Source organism: Pogoniulus pusillus, unplaced genomic scaffold (genome assembly GCF_015220805.1).
Source record: "Pogoniulus pusillus isolate bPogPus1 unplaced genomic scaffold, bPogPus1.pri scaffold_138_arrow_ctg1, whole genome shotgun sequence".
In the NCBI taxonomy this organism is placed as follows: domain Eukaryota; kingdom Metazoa; phylum Chordata; class Aves; order Piciformes; family Lybiidae; genus Pogoniulus; species Pogoniulus pusillus.
Genome location: NW_026974573.1, coordinates 63188 through 77438, shown reverse-complemented (window position 1 = coordinate 77438; position 14251 = coordinate 63188). Strand labels below are relative to the sequence as shown.

The window sequence follows — 14251 nt, the reverse complement described above, 5'->3', positions numbered from 1 at the left end:
AGGAGGGGGGGGGAGAGTGAAGAGGAGGGGGGGGGAGAGTGAAGAGGAGGGGGGGGAGAGTGAAGAGGAGGGGGGGGGAGAGTGAAGAGGAGGGGGGGGAGAGTGAAGAGGAGGGGGGGGAGAGTGAAGAGGAGGGGGGGGAGAGTGAAGAGGAGGGGGGGGGAGAGTGAAGAGGAGGGGGGGGAGAGTGAAGAGGAGGGGGGGGAGAGTGAAGAGGAGGGGGGGGGAGAGTGAAGAGGAGGGGGGGGAGAGTGAAGAGGAGGGGGGGGGAGAGTGAAGAGGAGGGGGGGGGAGAGTGAAGAGGAGGGGGGGGGAGAGTGAAGAGGAGGGGGGGGGAGAGTGAAGAGGAGGGGGGGGAGAGTGAAGAGGGGGGGGGGGAGAGTGAAGAGGAGGGGGGGGGAGAGTGAAGAGGAGGGGGGGGGAGAGTGAAGAGGAGGGGGGGGGAGAGTGAAGAGGAGGGGGGGGGAGAGTGAAGAGGAGGGGGGGGGAGAGTGAAGAGGAGGGGGGGGAGAGTGAAGAGGAGGGGGGGGAGAGTGAAGAGGAGGGGGGGGGAGAGTGAAGAGGAGGGGGGGGGAGAGTGAAGAGGAGGGGGGGGAGAGTGAAGAGGAGGGGGGGGGAGAGTGAGGAGGGGGGGGGGGGAGAGTGAAGAGGAGGGGGGGGGAGAGTGAAGAGGAGGGGGGGGGAGAGTGAAGAGGAGGGGGGGGGAGAGTGAAGAGGAGGGGGGGGAGAGTGAAGAGGAGGGGGGGGGAGAGTGAAGAGGAGGAGGGGGAGAGTGAAGAGGAGGAGGGGGGGAGAGTGAAGAGGAGGGGGGGGAGAGTGAAGAGGAGGGGGGGGAGAGTGAAGAGGAGGGGGGGGAGAGTGAAGAGGAGGGGGGGGAGAGTGAAGAGGAGGGGGGGGAGAGTGAAGAGGAGGGGGGGGGGAGAGTGAAGAGGAGGGGGGGGAGAGTGAAGAGGAGGGGGGGGAGAGTGAAGAGGAGGGGGGGGAGAGTGAAGAGGAGGGGGGGAGAGTGAAGAGGAGGGGGGGGAGAGTGAAGGGGGGGAGAGTGAAGAGGAGGGGGGGAGAGTGAAGGGGGGGGGAGAGTGAAGAGGGGGGGGGAGAGTGAAGAGGAGGGGGGGGAGAGTGAAGAGGGGGGGGGAGAGTGAAGAGGGGGGGGGGAGAGTGAAGAGGAGGGGGGGAGAGTGAAGAGGAGGGGGGGAGAGTGAAGAGGAGGGGGGGGAGAGTGAAGAGGAGGGGGGGGAGAGTGAAGAGGAGGGGGGGGAGAGTGAAGAGGAGGGGGGGAGAGTGAAGAGGAGGGGGGGAGAGTGAAGAGGGGGGGGGAAGAATGAAGAGGGGGGGGGAGAGTGAAGAGGGGGGGGGAGAGTGAAGAGGGGGGGGGGAGAGTGAAGAGGAGGGGGGGGAGAGTGAAGAGGAGGAGGGGGGGAGAGTGAAGAGGAGGAGGAGGGGGGGAGAGTGAAGAGGAGGAGGAGGGGGGGAGAGTGAGGAGGGGGGGGGGGATAGTGAAGAGGAGGGGGGGGAGAGTGAAGAAGGGGGGGGAGAGTGGAGGGGGAGAGTGAAGAGGAGGAGGGGAGGAGAGTGAGGAGGAGAGGCAGGGGGGAAAGTGAAGAGGAGGGAGGGGCTGTTTAGTCTGGGGAAGAGAAGGGATCTCATTAACGTCTGTACATTCCCGAGGGGCAGGGGTCAGCACCAAGGTGCCAGCTGCTGCTTGGTGGTGCTCAGCACTAGGACAAGTAACAACAGACAGAAGCTGCTCCGCCTCACCAGGAGCAGAGATTTCTTGGCTGGGAGGCTGACAGAGGACTGGGACAGACTGAAACCAAAACATTGCTCAGAACACAAAAGAACCTCTGAAGCGATGGCAAAAAGCTCAAGGAAAAGAGGTTGGATTTTCATGATTCTGTCCCTTAAAATATGTCAGACTAACAGCAGAGTGAAAAATGTGACATTCCTGCAGGTGGAACAGTTAGAACTGTGGCAGACATGATTGGCTGTTTTAATCCAGAAGTTCATTTGGTTTAAGCCTAGTTCTAAATAGTGACAATAGATACACTCGGCACAGCATAGCAACAAGCTTACATCAAAGCATTTCTAAAGCCTCTGCAACTAAGTCCTTCTTGACTGACAAGAGCATCACCTCACTGAATAAGCAATGAACTCTACTGTCGGAGTACGGAGGCTGGCGAGCAGCGAGATCGGGGTACTGACGACTCGAGACAGCAGCTTCCAGGCATCTGTGCATCAGTACAACTTTATTAGGGTAGTGCAGTGTCTTATATAGTGCTCAGAGGAGGTGTTTCCAGCCAGCCTGGGGCAGGCAGAAGTGGACAGTACAGATTGGCCCCAAGTTATGTGTAAGGCAGAGATAGGTTACCTGTGGTAAACAACCTGTGAGTACCACCCAGGGGGGCTGGCCAGGGTCAGCCCCCCTTGGGGCTGCGTCCGCCCCGGGGGCCGGCAGATTCCACCCCCTGACAGCTGTGCGTGGGTTGCTCATGGTTGCCAGCTTAGGCCCCTGGGAATCGGTAAGACCCACGGACACTTCCCATCACAGGGCCTGATGTTTACATTTCATGCTCCGCTGCAGGAGAAAGCTTCCCACACTCTACCATTACAGCAGCCTTGGCCTCATAGATGACTCTCTTGCTTCGTTGCAGAAGTCCATCACCAGCCTGTGCCTGCAATGTCAAATGGAACCATGTCAAAACTGCTGACACTTTGCAGTTATGATCCCAACAGTTCATTCTTCAGACCTCCCAACCCTTAAGTCCCTTAAGAAGGAAGTGAAAAGCAATTGCTCTTGCATTTCATGCTGCCCAGACGCTCCCAGCTCCTCCAGTAAGGCTAAGCATTCCAACAGGCTCATGCCAAACTCTCCCACAGCTGTTTGAGACCATCACAGCAAACTAACAGCAAGTTGCTGCTCTACTCTCAGACCACAGAGGCTGCCTAGGGAGTCGCCGTCCCTGCAGCTGCTCAAGAAAAGCCTGGATGAGGCACTTAGTGCCATGGCCTAGCTGACTGGAGAGGGCTGGGGCTAGGTTGGGCTGGATGAGCTTGGAGGTCTCTTCCAACCTGGCTGATTCCATGATTCTAAGTGTACAAATACCCCAGCTGTGTGCTTTGAACCTTGTCAATAAGCTTTCTGCAGAGACTGAATGATAAGAAACAGGTTGGTTGTAGTTATTAACGACCTTTGCCTGGATACCAACATTAATATTGGTTATTAATTGTGCATCACTCATAACGCACCCATTCCATGGCTCTTGGAGTTCCCACAGTGCGAACAGCAAAGGATGGCACACCCCAAGCACTCCTCACCACGTATTCACTGCCAGCACCCAGCACGGGAAGACAGCCAGGACAGGAAGATAAATCACACGGCGTAACAATCGGAGCCACCGCAGCTAAGGGGGGAAAAACCAAACACCAACCAATATATCTCAAGCCACAACAAAGACTTACTTCAGCAGCACCATCCAAGATATCCTCCATGAACTTAACCATGTCCTCTGTCTTCTCCAGGTGTCTGTCTGGCAGCAAACACTGCTGGTTGGAGGCATTCAAGGCGACGGTAGTACGGATGGTCAGCTCGCTGGCAATGGAAAGCAGATGGGTTACAGGTTTGAAGAGCCACAGTGTAAAACACTGCAAAGCAAAGAATTCCTACAGCATGTCAGAGGGTGCTCAGTGAGCTTCTCCCTGTGTGTGTTCCCTTAAAGGCAAGAGGGGAAGGGGGAAGAGAATGGTACAGAAAAGCTTCTCAGCAGTACTTTGTCCCCTCACATCCGTGCAGGCAACGCGATGGAAGCTTACTGCATTTCACACCCCCACAGGTAGCTCATGACTTCCCCAGCAGCAAGAGATCACAGACAGGAACCTTGCACATGAAACGTACTACTAAGGTAACACAGGAAGTCTTTCAGCATGCAAAGGCAAAAGCACAACCCAAAACATTCCACATGGCCACAGTCCAGCTGAAGAACGAAAAACTGCTGGAACCAGTTCAGAGCAGGACCACGAGGATGAGCCAAGGGCTGGAGCACTTCTAAGAGGATAGGCTGAGGGAGCTGGGGCTGCTCAGCCTGAAGGGGACAAGACTCCAGGGAGACTTTAAAGCTACCTCCCAGCACCTGAAGGGAACCTGCAGCAGGAAGGCTGCAGAGGGACTTTTTCCATAAGGGTGTCTAAAGACAGGGCAAGGGGAATGGTTTCAAGCTGAGGGAGAGCAGGGCTGCTCAGAGTGGATCTGAGGAAGAAGTTCTTCAGCATGAGAGTACTTTGGCTTGCAGAGACAGAAACACTGTAATGCCTGTTCATGAATTTACAGCCAAGGTCACAAGCGTGCTTCTGTCAGCAATTACTGCTTCTATGCCCACCAATCACACAGTAGTGTGTCCTTTGTGAACAAACAGCATCTGAGGCCAGCTGCACCAAGTATTCAGCGACAAAACAAAGCAAATCAACAAAACAAATCTCCTACTTACCCAGCCAAAAAAGCAAACACTTCTCTGCCAGAGAAACAGGCAGAAACATCTCAGCAGACAGACAGAAGAGCTTGCACAGGAGAAGCAGGTGAAGAAGGTCTCCTTTTTGGCACCTATAAAGCACCAGATCAGTCACATCACTTTAACTTCAAATGAGAGACAGCTGCTTTTAGATTCACTGCATTCAGGTGTTCATCTAGAGACAGCCCACAGAAATCCAGAACTTGTGCTCCCTGAGTCCCCGGGAAGCTCCTAGAATCTTCCAGAGCACAAGCACAGGATGTTGTGCATGCTTTGATCACCCAGAGAAAACTTACAGAGCTGACATCTTCAACTCTGGTTTTTCCCTTCCTTCACTCCAAAGGCCAGAGAAGAAGTAGTCAACTGCAAATGCCAAGCAACTTAACTCCCGAATGATGCATTTGAAGACAATGACCATTAAGGGCAAATGTCAAGCATCTTGTTAACCTACTCCCATGTGCCTTGTCTGTACTGAGTGCAGCCAGCATCCTTCATGCACTTCATGCTGCTTCTCTGAGGGAGCTCAGTTGTATGCCTCTCTTAAAGAAAGCATCAAGAATGAAATGGGACTCTCCTGAAATCAGAAGCACAGGCAATGCATAACCATTCTTTACAGCCCCAGTTACAAACTGGGCAGGCTGCAGAGGTGCGCCCAGGCCAACCTCATGGCATTCATCAAGGCCAAGTGCAAGGTCCTGCACCTGGGTGGGCACAATCCCAAGCACAACTCCAGGCTGGATGGGGAACGGCTGAGAGCAGCCCTGAGGAACAGGCCCTGGGGGTCTGGGCTGATGCAAAGCTCAAGAGGAGCCTGCAGTGTGAGTGCAGCCCAGACAGCAACCCTGTGCTGGGCTCCAGCAAGAGCAGTGTGGGCAGCAGGGCAAGGGAGGGGATTCTGCCCCTTGCCTCTGCTCTCCTCACACCCCATCTGCAGTCCTGGGGGCAGTTCTGGAGCCCCCAGCACAACCAGGACATGGAAGTGTTGGAGCCAGTGCAGAGGAGGCTACCAAGATGCTGAGAGGGCTGCAGCAGCTCTGCTCTGAGCACAGAGTCTGATCAGTGAGCTCACTGCTGGCTGCAGCTACCTGGAGGGAGGAAAAGTCCTACAGCTGTGCTGCTCAGGGACATGCTTTAGGGGTGACCTGGCAGTGCTGCCTTAAGGGCTGCCCTGGATGATTTGGAAGCTCTTCTCCAACAGCAACCACTCCATGCTTCTACTCCTCAGAACCGGTGCACCTGACTGCCAGAAGGAGCACAAACTCCACACAAAGCCTTACCTGACCCAGCCTCTTTGGCCACCTGCGTCTCGTGGGGGATGTTCCTCAGCATCTGCTCCTCCCGCATGAGCTGGTGCTGGGCTGAACCCTCCTGCTGCCTGGGGAACGGCCATGCTGCTCCTGCTGCTCCTTCAGCTCATGCCATGCTTGCTGGAGAGAGCTGCAGAACCCAACGGCAGCACAGATTGACACGGAGGGGCTCTGGCAGCAGCAGCTTGAGTGCAGGCAAATCCATCCCTGCAGCTGAGCACAGTCATTGCTTTGGCCCAGAGCCGCTCGCAGTGGCGCCTGGAGGACCTCGGAGGCCTAGAGCGGCTTTGACCAGTGAGAGGAGAGCCCAGAGCGTCGCCTGCCAGCCGGAAGTGACGGCACGGAGGCAAGATGGCGGCGCGGAGCGAGCTGCTGCGGCTGTACCCAGCCCCGGGGGGGTCTTAGGCGGAGTTGGGGGGTCCCGGGAGGGGTCCGAGAGGGCTCGGGGGGGGGGCGGGGGAAGGGGCTGGGGGGTTTTGGAGAGTCCCAGAGGGGCTTCGGGGGGGCCCCAGGGGGGTTTGAGGAGTCCCGGGGGGAGGGATGAGGTGGCTGGGGGGGGGCGAGCAGTGGGGGGAGGGTCTGGGGATGAGTCAGTGGTTGCCAGGGGCGCTTGGGGGGGTCGCAGGGGGATTTGGGGGGGGGCGAAGTGGCTGAAGGGGGTATGGGGAGGGTCTGGGGGTGTTGTAGGCGGCCCCGGGGTTGGGGGGGTTTGGGGGCGCCTTGGGAAGGGTCCGAGGTGGCTGGGGGGAGGGGGCAGTGGAGCAGAGGGAGGGTCTGGGGGTGTCATGGGGGTCCCCGGGTGAGGTTTTGACGGGGGTCAGAGGTGGCTGGGGGTAGGGGAAGGGTCTGTGGGTGCCATAGAGAGTCCCAGGGGTGCTTGGGGGGGACTGGGAGCAGTGGGAGGGGACTGGGGGGACGCTGGGAGGTGCTGGAGTCCCTCCCCCGAGGCTCCTTGACCTGCCCTGCCAGGGAGGTGCTGCTGCCACTGCCTGCTGGCCTGGCACAGGTGGCACTGAGGGCGCTGGGCCCAGGCCTGCAGCCCCCAGCCCGGCCCTGGGGGAGGCCTCAGCAGCGCCCCCAGGCCAGGCTGCAGTGCTGCGGGGACAAGCTGAGGGCCTGAGTGGGCACTGGGGGGCGCTGGGCGGGGACGGGGAGGGGCTGGGGGATTAGTGGGGGCATACAAGGAGGTGAGTGGGGGTCTCTGGGAGGCCAGTGGGTGGGTCTGCGGGTCCCTGGGAGGTCCCTAGGAGGGTCTGGGGGTCCCAGGGTGGGTCTGAGGGTCCCTGAGAGATCCCTAGGAGGGTCTGGCGGTCCCTGGGAGGTCCCTGGGTGGGTCTGGGGGTCCCTGGGAGGTCCTAAGGAGGGTCTGGGGGTCCCTGAGCCCTCCCCCTGCAGGCTCTGGGTCTCCCGGGGGGCTGGAGGCCTGCGGGGGGAGGTCTCCTCCTTCCTGGAGCTGCTGGGGCTGTGCTGGAGACCATCGAGCGCTTCGGAGGGGCGGGGCAGGGGCAGGCCCCGCCCATGCCAGAGGACGCACCAATCAGCTGCTGACCCTCCCCGTCCTAACCAGTTCCCCCCCCCAATAAAGCACCAAACTCCACCAGGTGGACCCTGCCTTCATGTATGCAAATGAGGGGGCGGGGCACAGGGGTGACCATGCCCACAGCCCCCACAGCATCCACCAATCAGCTGCTGACCCTTCCGGTAACCCCTCCCCAATCCCCAACACATCTCCAAGGTACTCAAAGGCAGAGCCTGATATTGAAATTTATGCAAATGAGGAAGGCAGAACAAGCGGCAAACCACGCCCACCACAATCCACCAATCAGCAGCCACCTCCTGAACTCCTCCTCCAAAGGAAGCTCCAAATCTGTCACCATATTATTAGTTACTGGGGGGTGGGGGCGGGGCCGAGGAGGCGGGGCCAGGCACAGCATGGGGAGAGGGCGTGGCCATGGAGGGGGCGGGGACTAGACACAGCATGGGGAGAGGGTGTGCCCATGGAGGGGGCGGGGACTAGACACAGCATGGGGAGAGGGCGTGGCCAAGGAGAAGGGGCGGGGACCAGACACAGAACAGGGAAGGGGGCGTGGCTCAGAAAGAAAGGGGCGAGGACTAGACAGCAAGGGGACAGGGGGTGTGGCTATGCAAATAAACAGGCAGCAACCAGAGCCAGGCAAGAAAGGCCAGGGAGGGGGCGTGGCTCCGCCAGCCCACTCCTCCCGCAGCAGCAGACCCCTGCAGTGCCCTAGAGACATCTCCAGACTCCTGCAGACAACTTCAGACCTTTCCAAGGGCTCTGCAGACCCTTACAGACCCCTGCAAACTCTTCACACCCCTAAGACCTCTACACACAGCCACAGCCTCCTCTGCAGAGCCCTGCAGCCCCCTCCACACCTTCAATGGATTCCTGCAGACACTTAACAGATGCCTGACAGAGCTCCACAGACCCCTGCAGACCTTTACAAGATGCCTGCAGACACCTGCGGGCCCAGAACAGAAACCTCCACACACCTGCTGAATGCTACAGACACTCGCACACCCCTCCAGCCTCCTAGAGACCTCTAGGGACCCCTCCCGACCTTTCCATAGAGCCCTGCAGACCCCTGCATGTCTTTAAGAGGCCCCTAGAGACCCCCACAGACCTCTACAGACTGCCAGAGAACCCTGCAGACCCCTACAGACACCTCGAGACCTTTGCAAGGCACCTCAAGACCTTCACAGCCTTTTGAGACACCTACAGCACCACAGACACCTCTACCGACCCCTAACCACCTCCACAGACACCCAGAGAGCCCTCCAGGCCCCTAAGGGTACCTACAGATGCCTCCAGACCCCCGCACACCTCTGCACACTCAGAAAAGCCTCCAGGCCTTTTAGAAGACCCCTGCAGACACCTACAGACCTGGGCAGACTCCTACAGCTGCTTGCACAGCCCTGCAGACACCAACAGGCTCCTCCTGGCCTGCAAGCTCACACCATGTGCTCGCACTCAGCTTCTCCCCAGCACCCCCAGGGCTGCTCTTTATCGCCTCCGCCCCCAGCCCGCAGGCACAGGCAGGCTTCCTCCCGCCCACACGCAGCACCCTGCCCTTGCTCTCCTGGAACCTCACAAGCTTCGCCTGGGCCCAGCTCCCCTGCCTGCCCAGGTGTTTCCTGGATGCCATCCTGCCCCTCGGCTTGCTCTCCAGCACCACTCAGCTTGGGGCCACCTGCAAACACGCTGCCAGTGCACCTCTATCTCATTTGGGACAGTCACACTTTAGAGACACTGGACAAAAGTGTCCTGGAGCCAAAGAACTCCTTCACTGAATGCAGACACCTACAGACCCCTCCACACCTTTAACAGACCACTGCAGCCCACTGCAGAACTCTGTAGAGCCCTCCAGACCTCCACAGACCCATTAAAAGGCACCTCCAGACCCAGGCAGACCTCTACAGAGAACTAACAGAGCCCTGCAAATCCCTACAGGCATCTACGGACCCCTGCAGGTGCCTGCAAACACATACAGATCCCTACAGAGCTCCCCACACCCATCCAGACCTCTCCAGATATTTAACAGACCCCTGCACACATCTACAGACCCCTCCAGAGCCTTCACTGATGCCTGCAGGCACCTACAGACCCACACAGAAACCTCCAAACACCTACTCAACTCTACAGACCTCTGCAGACTCTCTCAGACCCTGACAAACAGCTACAGACCCCTTCACACCTCTGCAGACACCCACACTCACCTACACACCACCACAGACATGGACAAAGCTCAACAGGCACCTGCAGACCCCTCCACACCTTTAAAAGCTGCCCAGAGACTCCTACAGAACCCTGCCAAAATCTACAGACCCTGCCTGAGCTCTACAGACCCCTCCAGACATTTGAAAGGTGCCTGCAGACCTCCACACCCCCCTAGAGACAGCTGCAGGCACCCACATTCCTCTACAAAGCTCTAGAGACCTCTACAGACAGCTACAGACCCCTCCAGACATTTAAGAGGTGCCTGCAGACCCCTGCAGCACCCTAGAGACATCTACAGACAACTTCAGACCTTTCAAAGGGGTCTGCAGACCCTTAGAGATCCCTGCAAATTCTTCACACCCCTCCACTAACTCTAACCTGTCAGCACCTCCCAGCAGCAGGGAACAGAGAGAAGCACTCCACAACCGTTTGCACGAGAGGCTTTCTGCTCATCCAGCTGCTCTGTTAGCATCTGCATTGGACAGAATCTTCAGCTACTAGGTCAGAGCTCTGACTGAGCAATCTCCTTTTCAACCCTTCCCTCCTGGCAGACACAGACAAACCCTACCTGGAGCCCACAGGAGCCGAGCCAAAGGAGATCACCCTGCCAGGCTGCAGGGCCAGGCTGCAGCGGCACCAGCGTCTGTGCTGACGGATTCACCGCAGCAGCTGGGGCCCTCGTGCCCATCCCGCTGCTGCTGCACATCTGGCTGGCTTGGCCAGTGGAGTGGAAAGCAAAGTGCAAACCTGCCAAGAGTGAAACAACCAAGGACAAAGCTCAGTTACTCACACTGTGAAGGTGAGGGCACGCTCCTATGCCCCCAGTAAAAACACTGCCAAAGCATTTCATTTTCCACTGCCATGCACTGACCTTGCAGACCTCTGAGCTGATCCCACTCCAACACTCCACCTCCAGTGCACACAGTCAGCTCTGACTGCAGCGTGCTGCCATGTGGGCCATGCACACACAGGAGGGATGCCTGGCCCCCAGCACTGCCCAGCAGACATGCTCCTGAGCTGCCAGGGACACGTACCAGTGACAGCCAGACAGAAATAAAGCACGTCAGAGCACCCCACCAGAAGATGGGAAAGACAACCCCTGACACTTGGTTGCCTTTTTCACACACACAACAAATGAGCTGCTCCGAGAGCCCTGACAAAGGCTTTGCTCTTTGGCAGTGGCTGCTCAAGCCATGCAGATCAGGCTGGAAGTGACACGACTGTAACTTTTTTGGTAAAGCTTCATTTATGACAGAAAAGGGATTAGTGAGATCAGAGACGGCCCAGATGCTTTGGCACCTGGGAAAAAAACAACCAAACCCAAACCAACCAACCCAACACAAACCCACCCTCAAATTAGTCCTCAGTGCTGCAGTCCCCAGAGGAGCAGTGGATCTGAAACGTTTGGCCCCACTGGAGCACGGAGAGGAGCAGGTGCTGGTGACAGCTGCACTCTCACAGCCATGCCCTCACCTCTGAGCCGAGGCTGTGCTTAGCTCCGATGGGCAGCTGCTGAAATGCAGGCACTGCTGCGGGGCCTGTGCCTCTCCGTGGCAGGGTTTCAGACCTGCTCGGGCCTGTGGGAAGAGTGAGATTTGTCTCAGGGCCACTGCTTTGCATTTCCTCCCCTCTCTCGGCATGGCTCAGTTACTCCACTGGCATGACAAGTGCCAGGACAGCTGCCACATGGACGAAGCAGACAGGAGGAGGCTCCACGCTGCTCTCCCTGTGTCTGGGAGGCAGACACCATTTGATCCTCCTGCAGCAGCTCCAGCACGCTGCGGAGCTCTGAAAGCTGCTCTCTAGCACTGTGACGAGCAGAGACAGCTGAGCTCTCCCTGTGCAGGCAGGCAGACCCCCAGCTCCCTTCACACCTCCCACAGATGCGCTCTACCAACCAACACCTTCCCAGGGGCTGCAGAACGCAGCTGGATGGAAGATGCAGCACAAACCTTCCAGAGCTGCTTTCTCTACTTTAACTGCACCAACGCTGCAGGAAGACTCCAGATACTCACAGCAGCTGCTCTGAAAGGTGTCTCAGATCCATCTCACCTGCTCAGCTCACCTCCCGAATCCTTGCAGGCACCCAGGGCTGCTCCCAACCCTTCCACACGCTGAGTCTTGGGCTCCCCGGGCCGCGGCTGCCTGCAGCCACCACAGGCCATTGGAGCAGCACTGCAATCCAGGGACCTGTCCTCTGAGCGTGTGCTGCAAGGAGAAGCAGCAGCTCTGCAGTGCTTCGGCTGGACAGCAGCACACACTGACTGCACCCCAGAGCAAACCACACCTAAAGCACACACACACAAGCAGCCTTGCACAGCAAGCACAGCCTCCACCTTTGCATCTCGCCAGACCCACTCTAGGTGCCCACGGACCCCTTTGCGAGGGTCCCTGACCCCTCTACATGGCCACAGGCCTCCTTTAGATACCCACAGACCCCCTTCAGCTCACCCCTGATGCCTTTAGATGCCCCCAAAGGCGCTTTCGATACCCCCAGACCCCTGGAGCCGTGGCTGGGGGGGCCGAGCCAAAGGGGACACCGAAACCCAGAGTGAGACCCCCCAGAGCCTGCCAGAGCGCAGAGGCTGAGCGCTTCCCGCCCAAACGCCGCTGGCCAATCAGAGCACGGCCTGGCTTTCCCGCTCTTTCCCCTCACGGCGCCGGGAGGGAGGGGGGAGGGAGACAAAACGGCCGCAGGGGGCTCCGTGGCGGCTCCCAGCGCCTCCAGGTATGGATCCCAGTACCTCCCAGTGCTCCAGGACAACGCACAGTGCTCACAGGATGGCTCCCAAGCTCTCCTCTGCTCCCAGGCCCACACAGATACCGCCCGGACCGGCCCAGTCCCTCCCAAACCCCTCCCAGTCGATCCCAGCCCCGTCCCTATCCCTCCCAGTCCCGCCCAGATCCCCGCCCGGTCCCTTTCGTTCCTCCCCATCCCTTCCAGTCCCTCCCAGTCGCTCCCAGATCCGATCCCTGTCCCTTTCGTTCCTCCCCGTCCCTTCCAGTCCCTCCCAGTCGCTCCCAGATCCGATCCCTGTCCCTTTCGTTCCTCCCCATCCCTTCCAGTCCCTCCCAGTCGCTCCCAGATCCGATCCCAGTCCCTTTCGTTCCTCCCCGTCCCTTCCAGCCCCTCTCAGTCTCTCCCAGATCCGATCCCAGTCCCTTCTGTTCCTCCCCGTCCCTTCCAGCCCCTCTCAGTCTCTCCCAGATCCGATCCCAGTACCTCCCAGATCCACTCACAGTCAATTCCAGTCTCTTGCGGATCCCCTCCCAGTCCCCGACCGTTTGCACCCCACACCCTGTCCCTGCCAATCGCACCCAGTTCCATCCCAGTCCTTCCCAGTTCAGTCCCAGTTCCTCCCAGTCCCTCTTAGTTCCCCTCCCTGTGAGTGACTGGCAGGGAAATGAGATGGAATCCGGAAGGACTGGGAACGACTGGGAGGTGACTGGGGGGAGCAGGGAGATAGTGGGATGGAAATGGGAGGGGACTGGGGGGAGCTGGGAGGTAGTGGGATGGAAATGGGAAGGGACTGGTAGAGACTGGGAGGCAGTGGGATGGAAATGGGAAGGGACTGGGGGGAGCTGGGAGGTAGTGGGATGGAAATGGGAGGGGACTGGGAGAGACTGGGAGGCAGTGGGATGGAAATGGGAAGGGACTGGGAGAGACTGGGAGGCAGTGGGATGGAAACGGGAGGGGACTGGTAGAGACTGGGAGGCAGTGGGATGGAAATGGGAAGGGACTGGGAGAGACTGGGAGGCAGTGGGATGGAAATGGGAGGGGACTGGGGGGAGCTGGGAGGCAGTGGGATGGAAATGGGAGGGGACTGGGAGAGACTGGGAGGCAGTGGGATGGAAATGGGAGGGGACTGGGTGGGCTTGGGAGGGAAGTGGTCCCAAACTGGGACAAACTGGGCCCAAACTGGTAAGAACTGGGCCCAAAGTGCACACCAAGTGGGGGAATTGGGCCCAGCGCAGCCAATGGGAGCGCTTCCCGCCTAAGCCCCGCTGGCCAATCAGAGCGCAGCCTGGCTTTCCCGCTCTTTCCCCTCACAGCGTCAGGGAGGGAGGGAGGGAGACAAAATGGTGGCAGGGGACACAATGGCAGCTCCCAGTTCAGCTCCCAGTGCTTCCAGGATGGCTCCCAGTGCCTCCAGGTACGAATCCCAGTCTCAACAAGTCCCCTCCCAGGCCCATTTTAGACCTCTCTGAATCCTGCCCAGTCCCTCCCAATTCCCTTGCAGTCCCTTCCACTTCCCTCCCTCTGCATCCCAATTCCTCCGCAGTCCCTTCCAGTTTCCTCCCAATCCCTCTCAAATCCCTCCAGTCCCTCCCAGTCCTACCCAGTTCCCTCTCACATCCCTCCTGGCCCATCCCATTTCCATCTCAGTCCCTCCCAGTTCCCTCCCACATCTCCCAGCCTCTCACAAATCCCCTCCAAGTCCCTCCCAGTCTAATCCCAGTTCCTTCTGTTCCTCCTAGATCCCCTTCCAGTCTCTCCCAGTTCCGCTCCCCGTCCTGCCCAGTAACCCCCAGATCCTCTCCCAGTCCCTCCCAGTTGCCCCCAAGGGCCTTTCAGTTCCACTCAGTTCCTCCCAGTCTCTCCCAATCCCCAGGCAGTCCCAATCGGTTCCCTCCCTGTGCCTCCCAATTGCCTCACACTCCCTCCCAGTCACTCCCAGTTCCTCTCCAGTCCCCCTCAGTCTCTC

General features: G+C 58.9%; 1 protein-coding gene across 3 annotated transcripts in view; it reads right to left on the bottom strand.

Moving 5' to 3' along the window:
• Nucleotides 1–1864: 1864 nt before the first annotated feature.
• The window catches only part of LOC135173923 (protein disulfide-isomerase TMX3-like), a 36473-nt gene continuing 24086 nt past the window's right edge, over nucleotides 1865–14251 (bottom strand). The window contains exons 3-10 of one of the 3 annotated variants that reach the window (XR_010301558.1): nucleotides 11611–11753; nucleotides 11019–11122; nucleotides 10417–10562; nucleotides 10114–10292; nucleotides 5780–5939; nucleotides 4482–4594; nucleotides 3460–3589; nucleotides 1865–2672 (exon numbers count right to left, since the gene is read on the bottom strand). Coding sequence is in view for 2 of the 3 variants with exons in the window: in XM_064141137.1 (XP_063997207.1) it covers nucleotides 2559–2672; nucleotides 3247–3401; nucleotides 3499–3589; nucleotides 4482–4594; nucleotides 5780–5846 (540 nt within the window). In the remaining variant the exon portion in view is untranslated. Of the gene's footprint in view, nucleotides 2673–3246; nucleotides 3402–3459; nucleotides 3590–3810; nucleotides 4103–4481; nucleotides 4595–5779; nucleotides 6023–10113; nucleotides 10293–10416; nucleotides 10563–11018; nucleotides 11123–11610; nucleotides 11754–14251 lie in introns of those variants that run through there. The other 2 variants (XM_064141137.1, XM_064141138.1) reach the window with 2 other exon arrangements.